This window comes from Peromyscus maniculatus, chromosome 23 (assembly GCF_049852395.1).
Source record: "Peromyscus maniculatus bairdii isolate BWxNUB_F1_BW_parent chromosome 23, HU_Pman_BW_mat_3.1, whole genome shotgun sequence".
Taxonomy (NCBI): domain Eukaryota; kingdom Metazoa; phylum Chordata; class Mammalia; order Rodentia; family Cricetidae; genus Peromyscus; species Peromyscus maniculatus.
The window spans coordinates 56,811,908-56,830,035 of record NC_134874.1 but is presented as its reverse complement, the minus strand read 5'-3'; the positions used below and the strand labels follow the sequence as shown (position 1 = coordinate 56,830,035).

The following is an 18,128-nucleotide window of genomic DNA, read 5'->3' as shown; positions in this document are numbered from 1 at the left end:
TACTCAGATGCCCTGGCCTACTTGCTCAGTGAACCACCTAAATTCAGTACTTTGAGCTTTTTTAAAAACATCTCCTTCAGAGGACCCAAGTTAGACACCCCCTCCCTGTGTGTGTGTTCACTTTCTGGATTCTATTAAGCTACTATTAGAGGTTTTTCCCCAAGACATGGTATGTGTATTAAATAGGATGTTTTCTTAATTGTGAACAGGGATTTGGAATTGCATTTCCTACTTAAGTTCATTCTGTATGAGTTAGTACCTGAATAACAACTTGAAGCTTGACAGGGCAGAACTCAAGGAGTCAAGAATTTGCTGACTTGTTTTAGTAAATTATCTGTAGAGTAGATGTCTGTACTTAATTCTTGGTGTAAAGATGGCCGCAAATGTGTTCATGTTGTTAACCCACTGCTTTTGCCGAGGAGATTAACTTATCTTTCAAGCAGGGTTTGACACCTAAAATCTGGAAATTAGAAGTGTCTGGTGGTCAGGAGGCGGCCAGTGTTGGCAATCCAGGTTGCAGAACCAGGCACCCTTGCTCTGGTGTGGGCTCTGTGCCCGGTTTCTGTAGCTCTTTGTCATCTCTTTCCTCCTGAGCCACACTCTGCTCAGTGCTCTTAGGCCCAGCCCCAGATACTTAGTCCTGGGGAAGGGGTGTAGAGGATGGGCTTCTCTTCTCTTCTCTTCTCTTCTCTTCTCTTCTCTTCTCTTCTCTTCTCTTCTCTTCTCTTCTCTTCTCTTCTCTTCTCTTCTCTTCTCTTCTCTTCTCTTCTCTTCTCATGGTGTATTGTTAGGCTTGTTTTTAAAGATCAATTTGTTAGGCTTGTTTTTAAAGGTCAATTTGTTGTTCACTGTGTTTATGAGTGTTTGCCAGCATATATATAAGTATACCTGTGGAGGCCAGAAGAGGGTGTTAGATCCCCAGTAACTGCAGTCACAGGTGGGTGTGAGCTGCCATGTGGGTGCTGGGAACCAAACCCAGGTCTTCTATAAGAGCAGCCAGTGCTCTGACCACTGAGCAATCTCTTCAGCCCAAACTTTAATTCTTCATTTTTATTTCATGTGCATTTGTGTTTTTGCCTGTATGTGTGTCCTTATGAGGGTGTCAGGTCCCTGGAACTGGAGTTAACAGACAGTTGGGAGCTGCCATGTGGGTGCTGGCAACGGAACCCGGGTCCTCTGAAAGAGCAGCCAGTGCTCTTCACCACTGAGCCTTCTCCTTAGCCCTCAGCCCAAACTTTAGATGTACAAGTGTTTTATATCTTAGTTTTAAAAAAAAAAACAAAACTCTCAGTTCAGTTAATGATAGGTATACTATTTACCTTAAAAACAGCAGACTCAAGGCACTAGTTTCTACATGTGTTAACACATGAAAACACTTTTTAAGGAGCCTGTAGTTCTGGATATTTCTCTTCATTGTTTTCCATTCCTGGACTTTCAGCTCTGGGTATAATTTGTACTCACCCGGTGAGTCAGTGGCTGAGATCTGTAGGGTGGACAGCTTGCTTTCTAGTGTGTGCCAGCCTCAGCCTGGACACACTGAGGAGGCCACCTCTTCGGGCTGACCAGACCTGCACTGACTGCAGTCCTAAGGCCGAGAGCCGAGAGCTCTGCGGCAGGGTTAGGACAGTCTGCAGGGCCTCTCTGTATCTGGGATGTTTATCAGAGGAATATGCCAAACTTGTGCCCAATCTCGGGGAGCTGTGGTAGCCAACCCAAGAAACTGTTCCCTGTGGTGTTTTCTTTGGCACAGTCTCTGTACCTTTCTCCTGCTTGTAGTTTGTGCTGCTGTTTGGTAAGAGTTGGGATTTTATTCTGTGTCTCTGCTTTTCAGTCATTAGTCACATTTCCTGTCTTTTGCTCGGTTCAAGCAGCTGCCGTATTAGCTATTAGCTTTTGGGGAGGGAGGCTAGGATATTGGCTTCCTTCCATACCCATTTTTCAAGACAAAAATCATTTTTCCACCTGTACTATTTTTTCATGTGTCTTCTCGAAGAGCAAACAAATGTTTTTATTGAGTAAAAAAAGCTTACTAATTATTTTGACCTTATTCTCTCTTTGTTTTTAATTCTCCCAACTAGTATTTCAATAGGGCCTATACGTAGACTTTTCAACCTAACAATTGGCCTATCAAACAGGTGTGCTGCCCTTGGGATTTCATAATCCATGGGCTTTTCTCCTTTGAGTTTATTGTTTCCCAAGTAGCCCCACACTACCACCTCACACTTTCAGTAGATTTTTTCTTCACATATGTGTGTACACCATGGCATGTTTGCTCAGGTCTTGTAATATGAGGTAAAAATGAATGACTTTTCTGTATCAAGATTTAGGAATAAATATTTGTAAGAATACTTGTGCTTTGAAAATGAGGTCAGTGTATCTGTGGTGAAGCAGGTGGCCTATAAACTGAGAGATGTTTCTTCTAAGAGCTGAGTCGTAAGAATCAACCCACACGAACTGTGAACTGCAGGAGTCGTCTCTGTGGTAATAGCCTACTCGGAGCCGGCACCTGCAGATGACTAACTGCAGCGGTGGGAACAGAAGTCCAGGTGAAGGGTCGGGGGCCGTTCTCCCCTGAGCAGCTCCTGTCATAAGTAAAGCCCTCCCGTGTCACCGTGTGTCACTCTAGGCGTTTAAGTTACACACTTATGCGCACACACAAGCATCCCTGTATGTGGCTCACTAGACTGAGTTCTAGAGGTTTTCCACACCTTGCAGAGGAGCTGTGATAAAAGCGTTAAGACCCTGGTCCGAGAGTTGGCCCGCCTGGACTGACATCCCAGCACCATTGCTTACTGGTCATTGTGACACTGGGCAAGTTTTGCGATCTCCTCGGTTTCTTGCTTCCTTCTCTATGGATTGGCACCGAGGCGCTGAGGGTTAGTTAGGCATGGGTACTTGGTAGGTACATAGGTACTGTTGCCGTTGGTTTGTATCACATCCCCAGCAGTGTGTATTATGTCAGTAGCCAAATAAAAGTTACCTGAGACCAAGTGGATACCCTCATATGTCACATGTAATGTTACTGTCACGGTCCTGTACTCAGTGCAGTTGATAACATAGCAAACACCGTCACTGTGTTTTGACTTGTATCCTTGAATGAAAAGAGCTTTATATTAAGAAAACATGCCAGGCGGTGGTGGCGCATGCCTTTAATCCCAACACTCGGGAGGCAGAGCCAGGTGGATCTCTGTGAGTTTGAGGCCAGCCTGGGCTACCAAGTGAGTTCCAGGAAAGGCGCAAAGCTACACAGAGAAACCCTGTCTCGAAAAACCAAAAAAAAAAAAAAAAAACATTACTGGCCAGGCACAGTGGTGCACGCTTTGATCCTAGCACTTGGGGAGAGTTGAACTCTGTAAGTTCAAGATCAGCCTGGTCTACATAGTGAGGTCCAGGACAGCTGGAGCTACATAATGAGACCTTGTATTGGGTGGGGAGAAGGAAAGGAGAAATTAACAGTAGTACCAGCCTTCCCTCTCTTGTCATTGTAGTTCGTGGTCCTAGAGTGTACGTGACTTCACACACACCATGGTTTGCTCTTAGATGCCCCCCAAAGGTCCACCTGCTGAAGGGTCGATTCCCAGCGTGGTGCTTTGTGAGGTGGAGAAACCTTGAAGAAATGGAGCTTGGTGGAAGGTGTGGTGTGGTGTCCCCGCGGGGGATGCTGGCACCTGAGTGCCTTTCTTTTCCTGTTTCTGTGTCATGGTCACTGACCAGCCAGGCTTTACTCCATGCCATCTCTATCTGTGCCACGTCCCGTGGATCTAGAGCAGCGGACCTGCTGTGACAGCAGATCCGGTGCTGCGGTTAGCCATGCAGTGGAGCAGGAGATCCAGTGCTGCAGTCAGCCATGCAGTGGAGCAGGAGATCCAGTGCTGCAGTCAGCCATGCAGCGGAGCAGCAGATCCAGTGCTGCAGTCAATCAGTCAGCCATGCAGCGGAGCAGGAGATACAGTGCTGCAGTCAGCCATGCAGCAGAGCAGGAGATACAGTGCTGCAGTCAGCCATGCAGCGGAGCAGGAGATACAGTGCTGCAGTCAGCCATGCAGCAGATCTACGCCAGGCGTCGGGACTGTCCAAAGTTAGCTGACGCGTTATGCTTCCATTTCATTATCAACTTCTCCAGGAAATGGAATTTGGGGGTTTCTGCTTGTGTAAAGGAGGCTTCTCCTTCTGTGCAATGAAGTGAAACCAAAGCAGAGGCCCGTCCCCTCCGGTGGGTCTCTCACTCACCAGGAAAAGGGTGTTTTCCAGATAGGTGTGCTTGCTGAGACTTCTGCACAGCCCGAGTCAAAATCCTTAACCGTGAAGGAAGAACTCTAGCTTGGCCTCTTTCTGCATCTGTAGTGAGGACTGCAGTCTCCTAGTGACCAGGGGCAGTGGTGCATGTGTGTGTGTGTGCACGGTCACTACAGTCAGTTGTGAGGACTGCAGTCTCCTAGTGACCAGGGGCAGTGGTGCATGTGTGTGTGTGTGTGTGTGTGTGTGTGTGTGTGTGTGTGTGTGTACGGTCACTACAGTCAGTTGCTCACCAGGCCGTGCTTGTCCGTCTCTGGCCTTGTTCTCACCGTGTCTGCGTTGCCTCCACCTCCCTGTCCCTGTTGTCTACTCTTCCGCTGCAGATACAGTATTCACTTAAAGGAATAAATAAACATATAAAATAATAAATGGTGCACATTCGTTTTGTACGCCATGCTTTAAAGCCCTGCTTCTCAAGCTGGGGGTGTGACTCTTGGGGGCCAAACAACCCTTTCACAGGGGTCGCCTCAGACCGTCAAGCACAGATATTTACATTATGGCCGTAACAGTAGCACGTTAGTTATGAAGAAGCAATGAAATAATTCTAAGTTGGGGTCACCACGGCATGAGGAACTGTTGTAAAGGGCCGCAGCACCAGGGGAGCTGAGAACCACCGCTCCACAGTCCGCCAGACACCATGGAATGGGGCCGTCAAGCTAATTAACTTCCTGTTACATCACGTGATTCTTCCTTCCTGTGAGGAGAACTTGAGATCCTCACGGCTTCGGTGCTTGCTGCTGCACAGTGGCTCCCTTCATCCCCAGACCCCCCCCAAGTCCCCCCCCTCCCCCCTCCCGGCCCCCGGCCCTGGTTAGCACCGCTGTGCTTCTGAACTTGAGCTCTCCTAGCTTCCAGTGTAAGTAAGATGACAGGACGTCTGCTCCTTGATGCCCTGTCCATCCCCTGGTCAGCGTCTTGTCTGTCACCATAAGTAGCAGAACTTCCTTCTTTTTTAAGGCCGAGAAGAATTCCTGTGTGTGTGTGACAAGATGACAGATTCCTTCTCAGTCACACACAGAAAGCAGAGAGATCGAGAAAGTGAGGAGAGAGGCAAGGCTGCAGCCCTCACAGCTCTCCTCAGTGATCTGCTTCCTCACAGCTCTCCTCGGTGATCTGCTTCCTCACAGCTCTCCTCAGTGATCTGCTTCCTCACAGCTCTCCTCGGTGATCTGCTTCCTCACAGCTCTCCTCGGTGATCTGCTTCCCCACAGCTCTCCTCAGTGATCTGCTTCCCCACAGCTCTCCTCGGTGATCTGCTTCCCCACAGCTCTCCTCGGTGATCTGCTTCCTCACAGCTCTCCTCGGTGATCTGCTTCCCCTCACAGCTCTCCTCAGTGATCTGCTTCCCCACAGCTCTCCTCAGTGATCTGCTTCCTCACAGCTCTCCTCGGTGATCTGCTTCCCCACAGCTCTCCTCAGTGATCTGCTTCCTCACAGCTCTCCTCGGTGATCTGCTTCCTCACAGCTCTCCTCGGTGATCTGCTTCCTCACAGCTCTCCTCGGTGGCCTGCTCCCCGGCAAGGCTGCAGCCCTAAGGTTGTGTGTCCTGCCCACACAGCCGCACCAGCCTGGCTGTTGACATGGGTGCTGGGGCCCAGACTCCCGTCCCGAGGCTTGCCTGGCAAGTGCTCCACCAACTGAACTGTCCTCCTATCTCTTTCTTAGGGAAGTGTCTCTTTGGGTCCGTCACACTGAGGTGTTTTAGTTCTTGTGAATTTGGTATTTTACCACATCCCAATTCAAATCGCCCATATCAAACTGAGAATCCAGTGTGTGTGTGTACCAGGCTCAGGGAGAGCTCCGCTGTAAGAGATGAGTCCCCTGACCTGAAGAAGGTGAAAACTGGACTTCATATTTATTGTGAAATCCAGAGCAGTTGGATCCAAATGAAATACCCACCTCTTAACAACCTTGTGAGGCAGCTGAGACCGTCACCATCACTACGAAAAGCAGCCCTCTGTATCTCTGTTAATCAACGTTTGTCGTTGATTAAATGCTACTTTTCTTCTTTCTCTTTGGTCCGTGTGGACAGGAAATGGAAGGGTTTCAATAGTACTTCACTCAAGTTCATGGCACAAGTATTTTCTAAAACCAAGCCTGACACAGTTTCATACATGCCTGTTATCCCAGCTTGGGAGTCAGAGGCAGGCAGATCTTGGTGAGTTTGAGGCCAGCCTGGTCTACATAAGGCGTTCAGGCCAGCCAGAGCCACAGAGAGCCTGCAAAGTGTGCTCCTGATCTCTTGCCTCCTTTAACACGTGCACGCTACCTTCAGCTGTGGAGTTCACGTCGTCTCCCTTTGCAATGCGCACTAACAGCCTTTGCAGGGAAGGCCTGGCTCACCTCGGGGTCTGGGGATTTACCAACTGATGACTAGATGTAATACAACTACAGACGTTATTTTGTGCCTCCATTTTTGTTGTTTTAGGGGCTTACGAGTGGGGTCTCATATGCCCTCATAGCTGAGAATGGCCTTGAACTCCTGATCCTCCTGTCTCTACCTCTCAACTTCTGAGATTACAGGTGTGGGATTTGTTCATTTGTTCATGTGGGGTTTTGGTTGGTTGGTTTTGTTTTTTGGGGACAGAGTTTCTCTGTGTAGCCCTGGCTGTCCTGGAACTCTCTGTAGACCAGGCTGGCCTCTGCCTCCCTGATACTGGAATTAAAGGTGTTTTTTAAGGTGTAGTTTTTTTGTGTATCCGAGGCTGGCTTCACGCTCACTGGAATGGAACTTCCTTTCTCAGCCTCCTGAATGCTGGGGCCTCAGGCACACATCACCACGCCCAGACCTTCCATCTTGTGTCTATGAGTAATTCTTTTCACTTTGCAATTACCTCGATGTTCCAGTTGGGTTTTTCCTTGTCTCCCAAAGCTCTGCAAGGTAAACTTTCCTCCTTGGCTGCTAACAGGTGACCCCAGATAATCAAATGGTTTTCTGAAGTTAAGTCCAGATATCCCAGATTTCTTCATCTATGATTTTAGGCAGTAAATCATAAAGACCCTATCCGCTGTCTTGTTTCTACAGATCCACACAACTAAACTACTTGTCACTGCTGGCTGGGCAGGAGCTATGGGCAGCTGTTTGCAGCTGTCCTCTGGAAATCCAGTCATCTGCTATTGTATTTTGTTTGTTCAAGACAGGACCTCTCTCTGTAGCCCAGGCTGTCCTAGTACTCACCTTAAAATTACGGGGATTTTCTTGTCTCAGGTTCTCGTGCTGGGTTCCAGGCTCTAGCCACCACAGCCAGCTCCCCTCACACTCTCCAGCCTCACACATCTCACGGAAGATCTAGCGGGTTGTCCACTTCCCCTCCGGGTCTTATCACTGCCCTGTGGAGAAAGTCCGATGGCCACGGCGAGACTCCTCACATCCTGCACAGTTGGTGTGGATGGTGCAGGCTCCGCCACGTCCCTGAGAGGCTGCGCTTTGTCACAGTCGTGCTTGTTTGAACACGTCCTTTTCTGAACCTGGTTTCCGTCCGCCCTGGGACATAGCCTGTACTCTCCAGTTAGCTGATCAAAGGTGACTGGGCTTGGGAGGGCACGAGCAGGGCAGTGCTGTGTGAGGCGGCCGGTGTTCCTGCTGTCCCTGAGCTCTGGCCGTCTGCAGGTCACCTGACTCATACAGCTGCTCTCAGTCCTTGTACATTCTCTCTCCCTTGTTCTGTGTTGCTCTTTATTTCAGTTCTTCCTGTAGTTGCCTTCAATACTTACTGCCCCATAGACGGACATCATTCTCACTCCCGAAATGGGGATGAGGCAGGCGAGGTGACTCAGTGAGGAAGGCCTCCCAACTCTGCCCTGAGTTGGCTCCCCAGAACCCACATATGGGAGGAGAGAGCAGCTCACACAGGCTGTGCTCCGATCTTCACTGCTGTGCACACACACAGATTAACGTCACATTTCCTGAAAGACAGACGCAGACTGAGTTATCACTTCGGGTGTTAGGAGAGTCTCACGGGCACACAGCAGTCCCCTCTTCAGTGAGGAAGCCTAGCTCCCGTCATAGCGGACTGTGCAGCCTCCTTCCTGTGCTGCAGATGAGTGCAGGCCAGTGTCTGGGGCTGGGGTGAAAGGGTTAATATAGAACTCCCTATTCCGGAGCCCAAGCGGTGCTGAGATCCCAGGTGTGCGCCACCATATCCAGCCCCTCTCAACGTTTTTCTTCCTGCGTGGAGAAGAGAGTACGCCCTCACCAATGCGCACAGAAGTGGTTACCACTGTTGGCTTCACTGACATGTCAGGCTTGTTTAGTTTCTTGGTCTCTGTTGTCGTTTTGGTTTTCTGAGGCAGAGTCTCATAGTAGCTGGGCTGCCCCCAGACTCACAGCAAACCTTCCACCACACCAGGCTTGGCAGGGGTGTGTGTGTGTGTGTGTGTGTGTGTGTGTGTGAGAGAGAGAGAGAGAGAGAGAGAGAGAGAGAGAGAGAGAGAGAGAGAGAGAATGGGGGGTGTGGATATGTGGGTGGGGGTGGGGAGGTTGTGTGTGTGTGTGTGTGTGTGTGTGTGTGTGTGTGTGTGTGTGTGTGTGAAGGACGGTGCTAGGGATCCAACCTAGCACTTGGCACCTCATACATATTAGGCAGCTGCTCTGGCCCTGAGCTCTAGCCTCAGACTGGCATTTCTTCACTATTATGAAAATTGTAAATGCACACACACACACATTCATCTGCCAGCTCATGTCTTTTGGTTATTTTTCAAATTAAGATGAGACCGATGTCTTACATTAAGGATATATGGTTTAATAATTTATATTGCAGTTTCCAGTTTGTTTCCTCCCTACCCCAACCCCACAAACCACTTCTTCCTCAGGGCTGGGGATGTAGCTCTGTAGCAGAGTGCTTGCCTAGCATGTGAGGCCCTAGGTTTGGTCGATAGCAACACACAGGGAGAGGGAGGGGAGGGGAGGGGAGAGTTTCTGTCTCGGTTTTGTATTGAAAACCATTCACCATTTTTAGATAGCTGTCCCAGCAGGGTTCTAGTCATGCAATAATGATTTCCAGAAATCCATTTGTGGCTGCTTTTCAGACATCTTCCCTTTTCCCCACAGGAAAGCCATAGAAGAATTGCTGAAGGAGGCAAAGCGTGGGAAAACCAGAGCAGAGACAATGGGACCGATGGGCTGGTAAGTTCTTAAGTAAGCCTCCTTAAAACTTAAAAAACAAGCAACAACAAAACCAGGAGGCTGAGGCAGGAGGATGTCACAAGGGTGAGGCCAGCCTGTAAGTCTTAGCTGGAGAGAGCAGAATGTGAATAGAGGCTGCAAAGCCTTGGGTGCTGTGGGAATCGCCCAGAGGCTAGTGTAGGGTAAGACCGTGGAGAGCTGAGCTCGAGCGAGCACGGTGGGCAGCGGGCGTTCAGAGAACATGCCGTGGGTTTCTGCTGAGTTAGCTCACAAGGCAGCCGGGACTTGGCGATACCTCTGGGCCCGAAGAGCAGTATTGAACCTGTGACCATCACTGCTTTAGCAGTAGGACCAGCATTTACCCTGGAGTTTCTGTGCAGACTAGAAATGGGTTCAAAGTTGGAAATACGGGAGCAGGTGGGGGGCTCGGTGGGTAAAGGCGATTCTTGCCTGGCAACCTGAGTTTGATCTCAGCGCCGCACACAGTGGAAGGAGAGAACTGACTTCCTCAAGTCATCTTCTGCCCTCCACAGCACACAGAATAAATAAATAGACTGTAAAATCATATGCGCAGAGGACGAACTTAACTGTAAGACCTAGTTCCGGTCTGTAGGCATGCCTTTAGTAACAGCATCCAGAAGCTACTCTCTGCAAATGTGCTGATGCCAGGTCTTCTCTACGGTTAGCATTGGCCACAGTGGAACACAAGGGTAAACAAAAGCTTGAGCTCCCTCTGTGTCTTGTGTAGTGTTTTGTTTCCCACACCCTTTATATCACTTCTTCTTTTGAGATTTTCATACACGTATACAACGAAATATGATCATATCTGTCTCCAGTTTTCCCCTCCCAACTCCCCCCATATCCCACCCCATGTCCCCCCTCCCAACCTCTTATCTTCTTTTTTAAACAACCCACTAAGTCTAGTTAGTGCTGCCCATATGTGTATGGGCCTGTGGCCATCCCCTGGAACACGGGAAGCCTGACACCCTTCCTTCCCCCGGCCAGCCTGTCGGCCTCCCGGAGCTGCTCAGTGAGGCCTGGGGCCCAGAGGTTGCCTACCCGACCTGTGCGAGAACACAGCTGCTCTGGGGTCATGAGTGCGGTGCCACGTCATGGCCGGAAGACAGCTTTCACTCGCTCCTCTCCGTTTCTCAACGGTTTCCTTTCTGCCCGTTTTTATTTTATAGGTGTGGGTGTTTTGCCTTCATGTATGTCTGTGCACCACATGTAAATGCCTGATGCCCAGGGAGGCCAGAAGAGGGCGTCAGATCCCCTGGCACTGGGGTTATGGGCAGTTGTGTGGGTGCTGGGAATAGAACTCCAGTTCTCCTGCAAGAGCAGCCAGTGGCCCTAACCACTGAGCCATCTCTCCACCCTTTGTTTTGTTTTTGAGACAGGGTCTCTTGTATCTCAGGCTACCTGTAAGCTCCCCAAGGAGCCGAGAATGACTTTGAATGTTTTTAAGACTTACTGTTTTCAGTTGTGTGTATGATGCACATGTGTGCAGGTGCCCTCTGGCCAACCCTTGGGGCTGCAGTTAGAGGCTGCTCTAAGCGGCCTTGTGTGGGTGCTGGCAATCAAACCGTGGTCTTCTCTACAAGCACAGTGTGTGCTCTTAACCCCTGAGCTGTCCCTCCACCACCTTGATTTTAAAATTCTGACCCTACTGCCTCCACCTCCTAAGTGTTAACATTACAGGCATGGGTTTCTGGGGCTCTAACCCAGGGCTTTCTATAAGCCAGCTAGGCAAGTGCTCTGCCAACTGAGCTACATTCCGGCCCTTTGTTTTGTAACTTTTAGAAACATGCACATATTTTTCATAAAATATAGGCTAAATTAAATCAAAATAAAGAAAAAATTCCTAACTCCTCAAAATCAAGCAAATAGCCCTGAATAAGCCATTGAGTGGGTATCTTAGCCCAGAGGCACAAAGGAAGGAAGTATTTCAAATGATCTAAAATCTGACTGTATTTCTAGCACCTGATACCTGAGCACCCTGGGGTCAGTGGCTCCACGTCTATCCATTGAGAGTGGTGGGGCGCTGCCCTACTCTGAGCTCAGGTGAGAATGTGGGTGTCCTGAAAACATGGTGCAGTAAGGTACAGTTCAAGGTCAGAGCCAGAGAAGCAGCAACTTTATCTCCCATCCTAAATTAGCATTGAAACTATTCACAGGAAGTTGTATTGCGTTATTTTTCAGATAACACTTGTTTAGTTCTGAGACCCCTAGAAATGCTGACTGCCCAGCCTTTAGCAGTGAGCTCTGGTGCCAGCCTGTTATCAAAGTACTGTTTCTCACTAAAAGGAGACAGGGTTCCTAAGGACCCATTGCTTGCACATCTGCAGCCTTGCTCAGGATAAGCCAGTCTGTAGGGTCGGAGGCCACAGCCGGCAAGATAGCCTTCGTTTCTCATACCAAGATTCCCAAAGTGCCCTCAGGCTTCGGCGGTTCACTAGAACTTACAGAGTTGCTAGAATCTGGTACACTTGTGGCTTCAGGTTGTTACAGGAAGGGATACAGATTAAATTAAGGCAGGATAAGAGGCCCGAAGCAGGGGATCTGGGAGGGTTCAAAACCAGAAGCCTCTCTGCCCCTCCTCTACGGAGTCAGAACATGCTGCCTACCCCAGGGCTGCGAGGACTGGAATGATGCCAGTCAAGGAAGAGCCGTGAATCCTAGTGTGCAGAGTGTTTATTGTGGCCCCTTGTGGAGGTGTGATTGATTGATTGATTACATGGTTGACTGAGTGTTTACATGGTTGACTGGTTGAGTACGTGGTTGATTTTAGTTTCCAGGTTGACCTGTATCACATGACCTAAAGCTCTCGCCTTATGTCAACATAGTTGATCTTTCTTGTGTGACCAGCCCTGCTCTAAGACTGGAAGGTGCAGCCAGCTCCACCCTCAACAAAGACATTTCTATCACGTATGATGTAGATTAGTTTCCAGAAGCTGAAGGCAAAGGCCGCCCTCCCTTTAGGTCAAGCCAAACTCCTACTCCACGGGAACAAACGCTGTAAGGTCTGGAAAATCCTGTCATGCCAGAAAGCAAAGAAACTGTCAGAGACTAATATCAGGTTGGAAATCTCTGGAACCAGTTTGAAGTCAAAGATGGAATAATTTGATCAAAAATATGAAATAACAATGATTGAATCACCCAAGACATGTTGAAACTCTTAAGGCTGTGTGCTGGCTGGTTTTATGTCAACTTGACACAAGCTAGAATCATCAGAGCAGAGGGAGGGAGCCTCAATTGGGAAAATGCCTCTAGAGGAATAGGCTGTAGGCAAGCCTGTAAGGCATTTTCTTAATTAATGATCAACAGAGGAAGGCCCAGCCCATTGTGGGTGGTGCCATCCCTGGGCTGCTGGTCCTGGGTTCCATAAGAAAGCAGGCTGAGCAAGCCATGAAAAACAAGCCAGTAAGCAGCACCCCTCCATAGCCTCTGTATCAACTACTGCCTCCAGGTTCCTGTCCTGACATCCTTTGATGATGAACTGTCATGTGGAAGTGTAAGCCAAAATAACCCTTCCCTCTCCAACTTACATTTGCTTATAGTGTTTAATCATACCAATAATAACCCTAAGGCAGGTTGTAAGAAATATCACAGGTTCAGTCCATTATCATTATGGTGGGGAGCATGGTGGTATGCAGGCAGACGTGGTGCTGGAGAAATAGCCGAATATCCTACATCTTGCAGGCAACAGGAAGTTGACTGTCACACTGAGGAAATCATGAGCAAAAGAGACCTCAAAGCCTCCTGCCACAGTGACACTCTTCCTCCAGCAAGGCCACACCTCTTAATAGTGCCACTCCCCTTGGAGGCCATTTTCTTTCAAACCGTCCCAAGCCCCAAACTGGAAAGAGTCCAAATGGCCATCACCTCACACATGGATAAGCAAGTTGTGGTTGTACCCTTAAACCCACACTGCCCAACGGTGTGGAGAAACAGCATGGTTGAGATAAACTGCCCGGATGAATCTCAGGAGTGTTAAGAATCCAGACACAGAACATGATAGTGTATGGTTCCATTTATTTGGCTTTATAGAGATCCCAAACTAGGAACATCACCAGTTGTTGGGAGATAGAGGGTTAGAGAAGAACTCACAGAATGTTCTGTATCTTGACTGTGTCTTTGTCAAAGCCCAGAAAACTGGTCACTTTAGTAGATAAACGTGAGGACTGGAGAGAAGGATTAGTGGTTAGGAGCACTGTTGTTCTTCCAGACCTGGGTTCCCAGCACCCACGTGGTGGCTCACAACCACCTGAAATGCCATTTATGGGAGGAGGGGGCGTCTTGGCCCCCTCTTCTGGTCTAATAGGCACCAGGCTTGGTCATGGTGCACATACACATATGCAGGCAGACACTGGTACACATAAAATCCATCTTTTAAAAAGAGGTAAGCTGTGTGCAGATGACGCCATCATGCACATCTTTAAAAAGGGGGCTGGGGACTTGGCTCGGTTGTTAAGCACTTGCCTAGTGTACACAAAGTTCTGTGTCTGATTTCCCAGGATGGCAAAAACGTGCAAACTCCAGGATTTGATTGAGTCCATTCAGAGACCCTCAATGGCTGCTGAATCCGTCACGTGAAAAGTGATGGAACACTAGCTTTGGTTTCTAATACTGTGATAAAACATCATGATCAAAAGCAACTTGGGGAGAAAAAGGTTTATTTCATCTTACAACTCTCAGGTCACAATCCTATCCCTGTGGGAAAACAGGGCAGGAGCAGATGCAGAAGTCATGGAGGTGTGCTGCTTACTGGCATGCTCAGCCTGCTTTTTTTTTTTTTGTTTGTTTGTTTTTTGTTTTTTGAGACAGGATTTCTCTATGTAGTTTTGGAGCCTGTCCTGGATCTCGCTCTATAGACCAGGCTGGCCTCGAACTCATAGAGACTCACCTGGCTCTGCCTCCAAGTGCTGGAATTAAAGGCTCGCACCGCCACCATCCACCTAGCCTACTTTCTTATAGAACCCAGGACCACCAGCCCAGGAGTGGCCCAGTGCACTGGGCCCTCCCACATCAGTCATCTGTCAAGAAAATGTCCTACAGGCCAGTCTTGCCTGTGGAGGGAGGCCTTTTCTCTATTGCAGTTCCCTCTTGGATAACTCTAGCTTGTGTCAAGTTGATGGGGAGAAGGGTCACTTCTGCTGCATGTTGGGTTGTGACATATCCAACTGTATTAGTGATTTTTTTTAAAGATTTATTTATTTATTATGTATACAGTGTTCTGCCTGCCTGCATCCCTGCAGGCCAGAAGAGGGCACCAGATCTCATTACAGATGGTTGTGAGCCACCATGTGGGTGCTGGGAATTGAACTCAGGATCTCTGGAAGAGCAGCCAGTGCTCTTAACCTCTGAGCCATCTCTCCAGCCCATGATTATATTTTAGGGTGCTGGGGATAGAGCCTGTTTGGCCTTACACACTGGTAGGCAAGCTCTCTTCTACACAGTCACAGCGATAGCCCTCACATGGGCGATTCTTCACAAAAACTATAATAAAAAGAACATACACACACACATAAGACACCCTGGTCAAGATGCTGAGCCAGGGTCTGGTCCATTTCTAAAGGTTGTAATCACAGCATCCAAGATGTAGGATTTTACAGGTCAAGGAAGCGGTGCCTTTAACAAATGGATTACAAGAAAAAGAAAGATCCTGTGAATTAATAGACTTGAGGAACATTAAATAAGATGCTTTGTTAGGATCTGACGCATTTATCTAATTATTCTTTATCAATAAAAACTTCGGAGTCTGCCGGGCGGTGGTGGTGCACTCCTTTAATCCCAGCACTCGGGAGGCAGAGCCAGGCGGATCTCTGTGAGTTTGAGGCCAGCCTGGTCTACAAAGCGAGTTTCAGGAAAGGCGCAAAGCTACACAGAGAAACCCTGTCGTGAAAAAACCAAAAGGAAAAAAAAACTCGGAAGTCAGATATTGGGGTAAGAACCTAAGTGATTAGAGAAGCAGCAGAGAAGCGACCAGTGATCTCCTCTTTCTCTCATTTTTCAATCCCCAAAGACCAATTCTCTCTAAGCCCCGCCCTACTACTACTTCCTGTGTTTCTGTCCTCAGTCCTCCAAAACCTCTATGGCTAATTTTGGTCAGCTGGTAACTCTGGCCCTCCACCCTCTGATCCAAAGCAAACTTTACTGGCAGTCTCAGAGCGTCCGAATGCAGTCAAAGTATCAATCACACAACAAGGATCCTTGTTCTACTGGAGGGTTGGAGATGGCTCGGTGGTTAGAGCATGGCTGCTCTCCCAGGGGACCTGGGTTCGGTTCCCAGCACCTACACAGCAGCTAATTCACAACTCTAACTCCAGTTCAGGGGATCTGATGCCCACCTCTGGCCTCTCAGGCCCCAAGCACACATGGTGCACAGACGTACAAGCAGACAGAATACACGTGAAAATAAATCTTTAAAACTTTTACAAATAAAGTAACTATTAAAAGATGCTTCAGGGCTGGGGGATGGACAAACTCAGATGGACAAGCTCCTTGACTTGCAAGCATGAGGACCTGAGTTCGAGCCCCAGAACCCATGAAAAAATGCTGAGTTTGGAAATGGGTGCTTGTGATCGCAGGGGAGGTCGAGACGGCTTTCCTGGCCAGCCAGCTTAGCCTAACTGGCGAGGTGCAGCCAGTGAGAGACTTGTCTGAGAGGAGGTGAACAGCATTTAACTAAGCTACTCACTTGTAAACTGTGGTTTGTTTGTCGAAGTTCACAGAAAGGCTTTATTTACTCAGAATGGTTTTTAAATTTTTAAATAGAACTTGGGTGGGATTGTTCAATTTTGACATTCCATAAGAACAATCATAGGAACTTGAGCAGGGCCCAGACAGAGGCTGCTGAGCTAGAGAAGTGTGAGCAGGACGCCATTTTATTTTGTACAGAAAGGGAGCATTTGGTGCTAGGCACGGCCTTGGGTGCGTTTCAGCAAACACACATTTGTGCTTGCCTAGCTTCCTGGCCTGCAAAGCCATCTTGTTCTGGCCACATGCACGTCAGCTTCTCTGCAGCCCAGTGTCCTCCATTCTGACGCTGGAGGGAAGGACCAACGGTTGAAGGGTCCCTGGAGCGGCAGCCTGTAGTCTCGAAACATGGTTGTTCTACGGTAAATGCTGGGTGCTTTTCTGAAGGGGCTGGCGTCGTCTGGAGACGGAGGAAAGCATTTACGTTACGATGCTGCCTTTTATGCAAACATCAGCTTTTTACTTTCTGTGCTGGGAGTTGAGCCCGGGGCCTCGTACACACTGCTCAGCTACATCCCCAGCACTCCTGGGAATGGTTGATTACTGCAAGGCAAAGCTTCTCTTGCCCAGTCTCCATGCAGACATGCAGTTTTCCAGATCCGTTTGGACTTGCTGCTTGTAGGTAGTCCAGGCGGCTGGCATGCCAGTGGATAGACAAGAGGAAGTGATCCCAGTTCAGTTCAGCCAGGAGGCTGGGAGGGTGTGCTTCCCTGGCTGCTGGTCACTAGCCACCTAGACTGTGGTGGGTTTTCCCCGATTCTGCCGTAGCCAGGCTGTGGTGGTGTCTGTAGTCTCCCGAGGTGACACTGTAACGTTCAGACACATGACCATTGCACCATCTTTCCAGGGTCCTGCTGTACCATCCCGACCAACCTGTACTTGAATTGTTGCATGCCGCGGGCTGGCCTCAGACTCACGGCAGTCCTCCAGGCCCATGCATGGCCGGGAAAGCTGGACCAGCTCTGGAGCTTGCTTCTGTGCGAGCTGAGTTCTTTTGTGCTGATCTGGATAGTGGGTCAGCTTGGGAGGGAATTAACGCTTGTTTATGATGTTTCCTCTCTCTTCTTCCACAGGATGAAGTGTCCTCTTGCTGGTACAAATAAAAGATTCCTAATTAACACAATTAAGAACACATTGCCCTCCCATAAAGAGCAAGACCATGAACAAAAGGAGGGCAGCAAGGAACCCGGCCACAGCCAAGACCAGCAGGAGACCAGCTCCAAGAAGCACAGAAGCCACTCCTCCAAGCGCGGCCTGCACTCGGCCCGGGGCTCCGTGGGCCACTCGCCCCCCAGGAAGCGCTCCTCCCGGGACAAGTGCGACTCCCGAGCCAGCAGGCGATGAGTGGAGCCCAGGGCAGCCCAGTGCTGTGCCTGCACTGGGTCAGTGAGGACAGGGCGGTGGCAGGGCTCTGACACCCGAGAATGACTCTCCAGGGGGTCCTTTGCCATCATCATAAGGTGGCTGCTGTTGTGTTGTTTTTGTTGTTAACAGGAAAAAACAAAAAACCTTTACCAAACAAACCTTCCCTCCCTTGTCCTGAAGGTGTCATGGCGAGAGTCAGTGGACATAGCATCGCCATGCACATCCGTGTTGTTTTTATCCCGTCTTGTTTGCAAGTTAGCTTCAGAACAAGCCGTGCTAGGAATTAAAGTTTTCAGGTTGTTGAAAACCAGTCCCAGTTCTTTGATGTGCTGCACCTCTGGGGCCATTTCCCAGGTGTGCTGCACCTCTGGGGCCATTTCCCAGGTGTGCTGTACTTTTGTGGCCATTTCCCAGGTGTGCTGCACCTCTGGGGCCATTTCCCAGGTGTGCTGCACCTCTGTGGCCATTTCCCAGGTGTGCTGCACCTCTGGGGCCATTTCCCAGGTGTGCTGCACCTCTGTGGCCATTTCCCAGGTGTGCTGCACTTTTGTGGCCATTTCCCAGATGTGCTGCACCTTTGTGGTCA

General features: G+C 49.2%; 1 protein-coding gene across 1 annotated transcript; it reads left to right on the top strand.

The window, feature by feature from the left end:
• The first annotated feature begins 7,596 nt into the window (after positions 1-7,596).
• Polr1d (RNA polymerase I and III subunit D) lies at positions 7,597-17,849 on the top strand. Its single transcript, XM_076560199.1, has 3 exons — positions 7,597-7,819; positions 9,347-9,421; positions 17,251-17,849. The coding sequence occupies exons 2-3, from the start codon at positions 9,405-9,407 to the stop codon at positions 17,519-17,521; spliced, it is 288 nt and encodes a 95-aa protein (XP_076416314.1). The 5' UTR covers positions 7,597-7,819; positions 9,347-9,404; the 3' UTR covers positions 17,522-17,849.
• Positions 17,850-18,128: the final 279 nt, after the last annotated feature.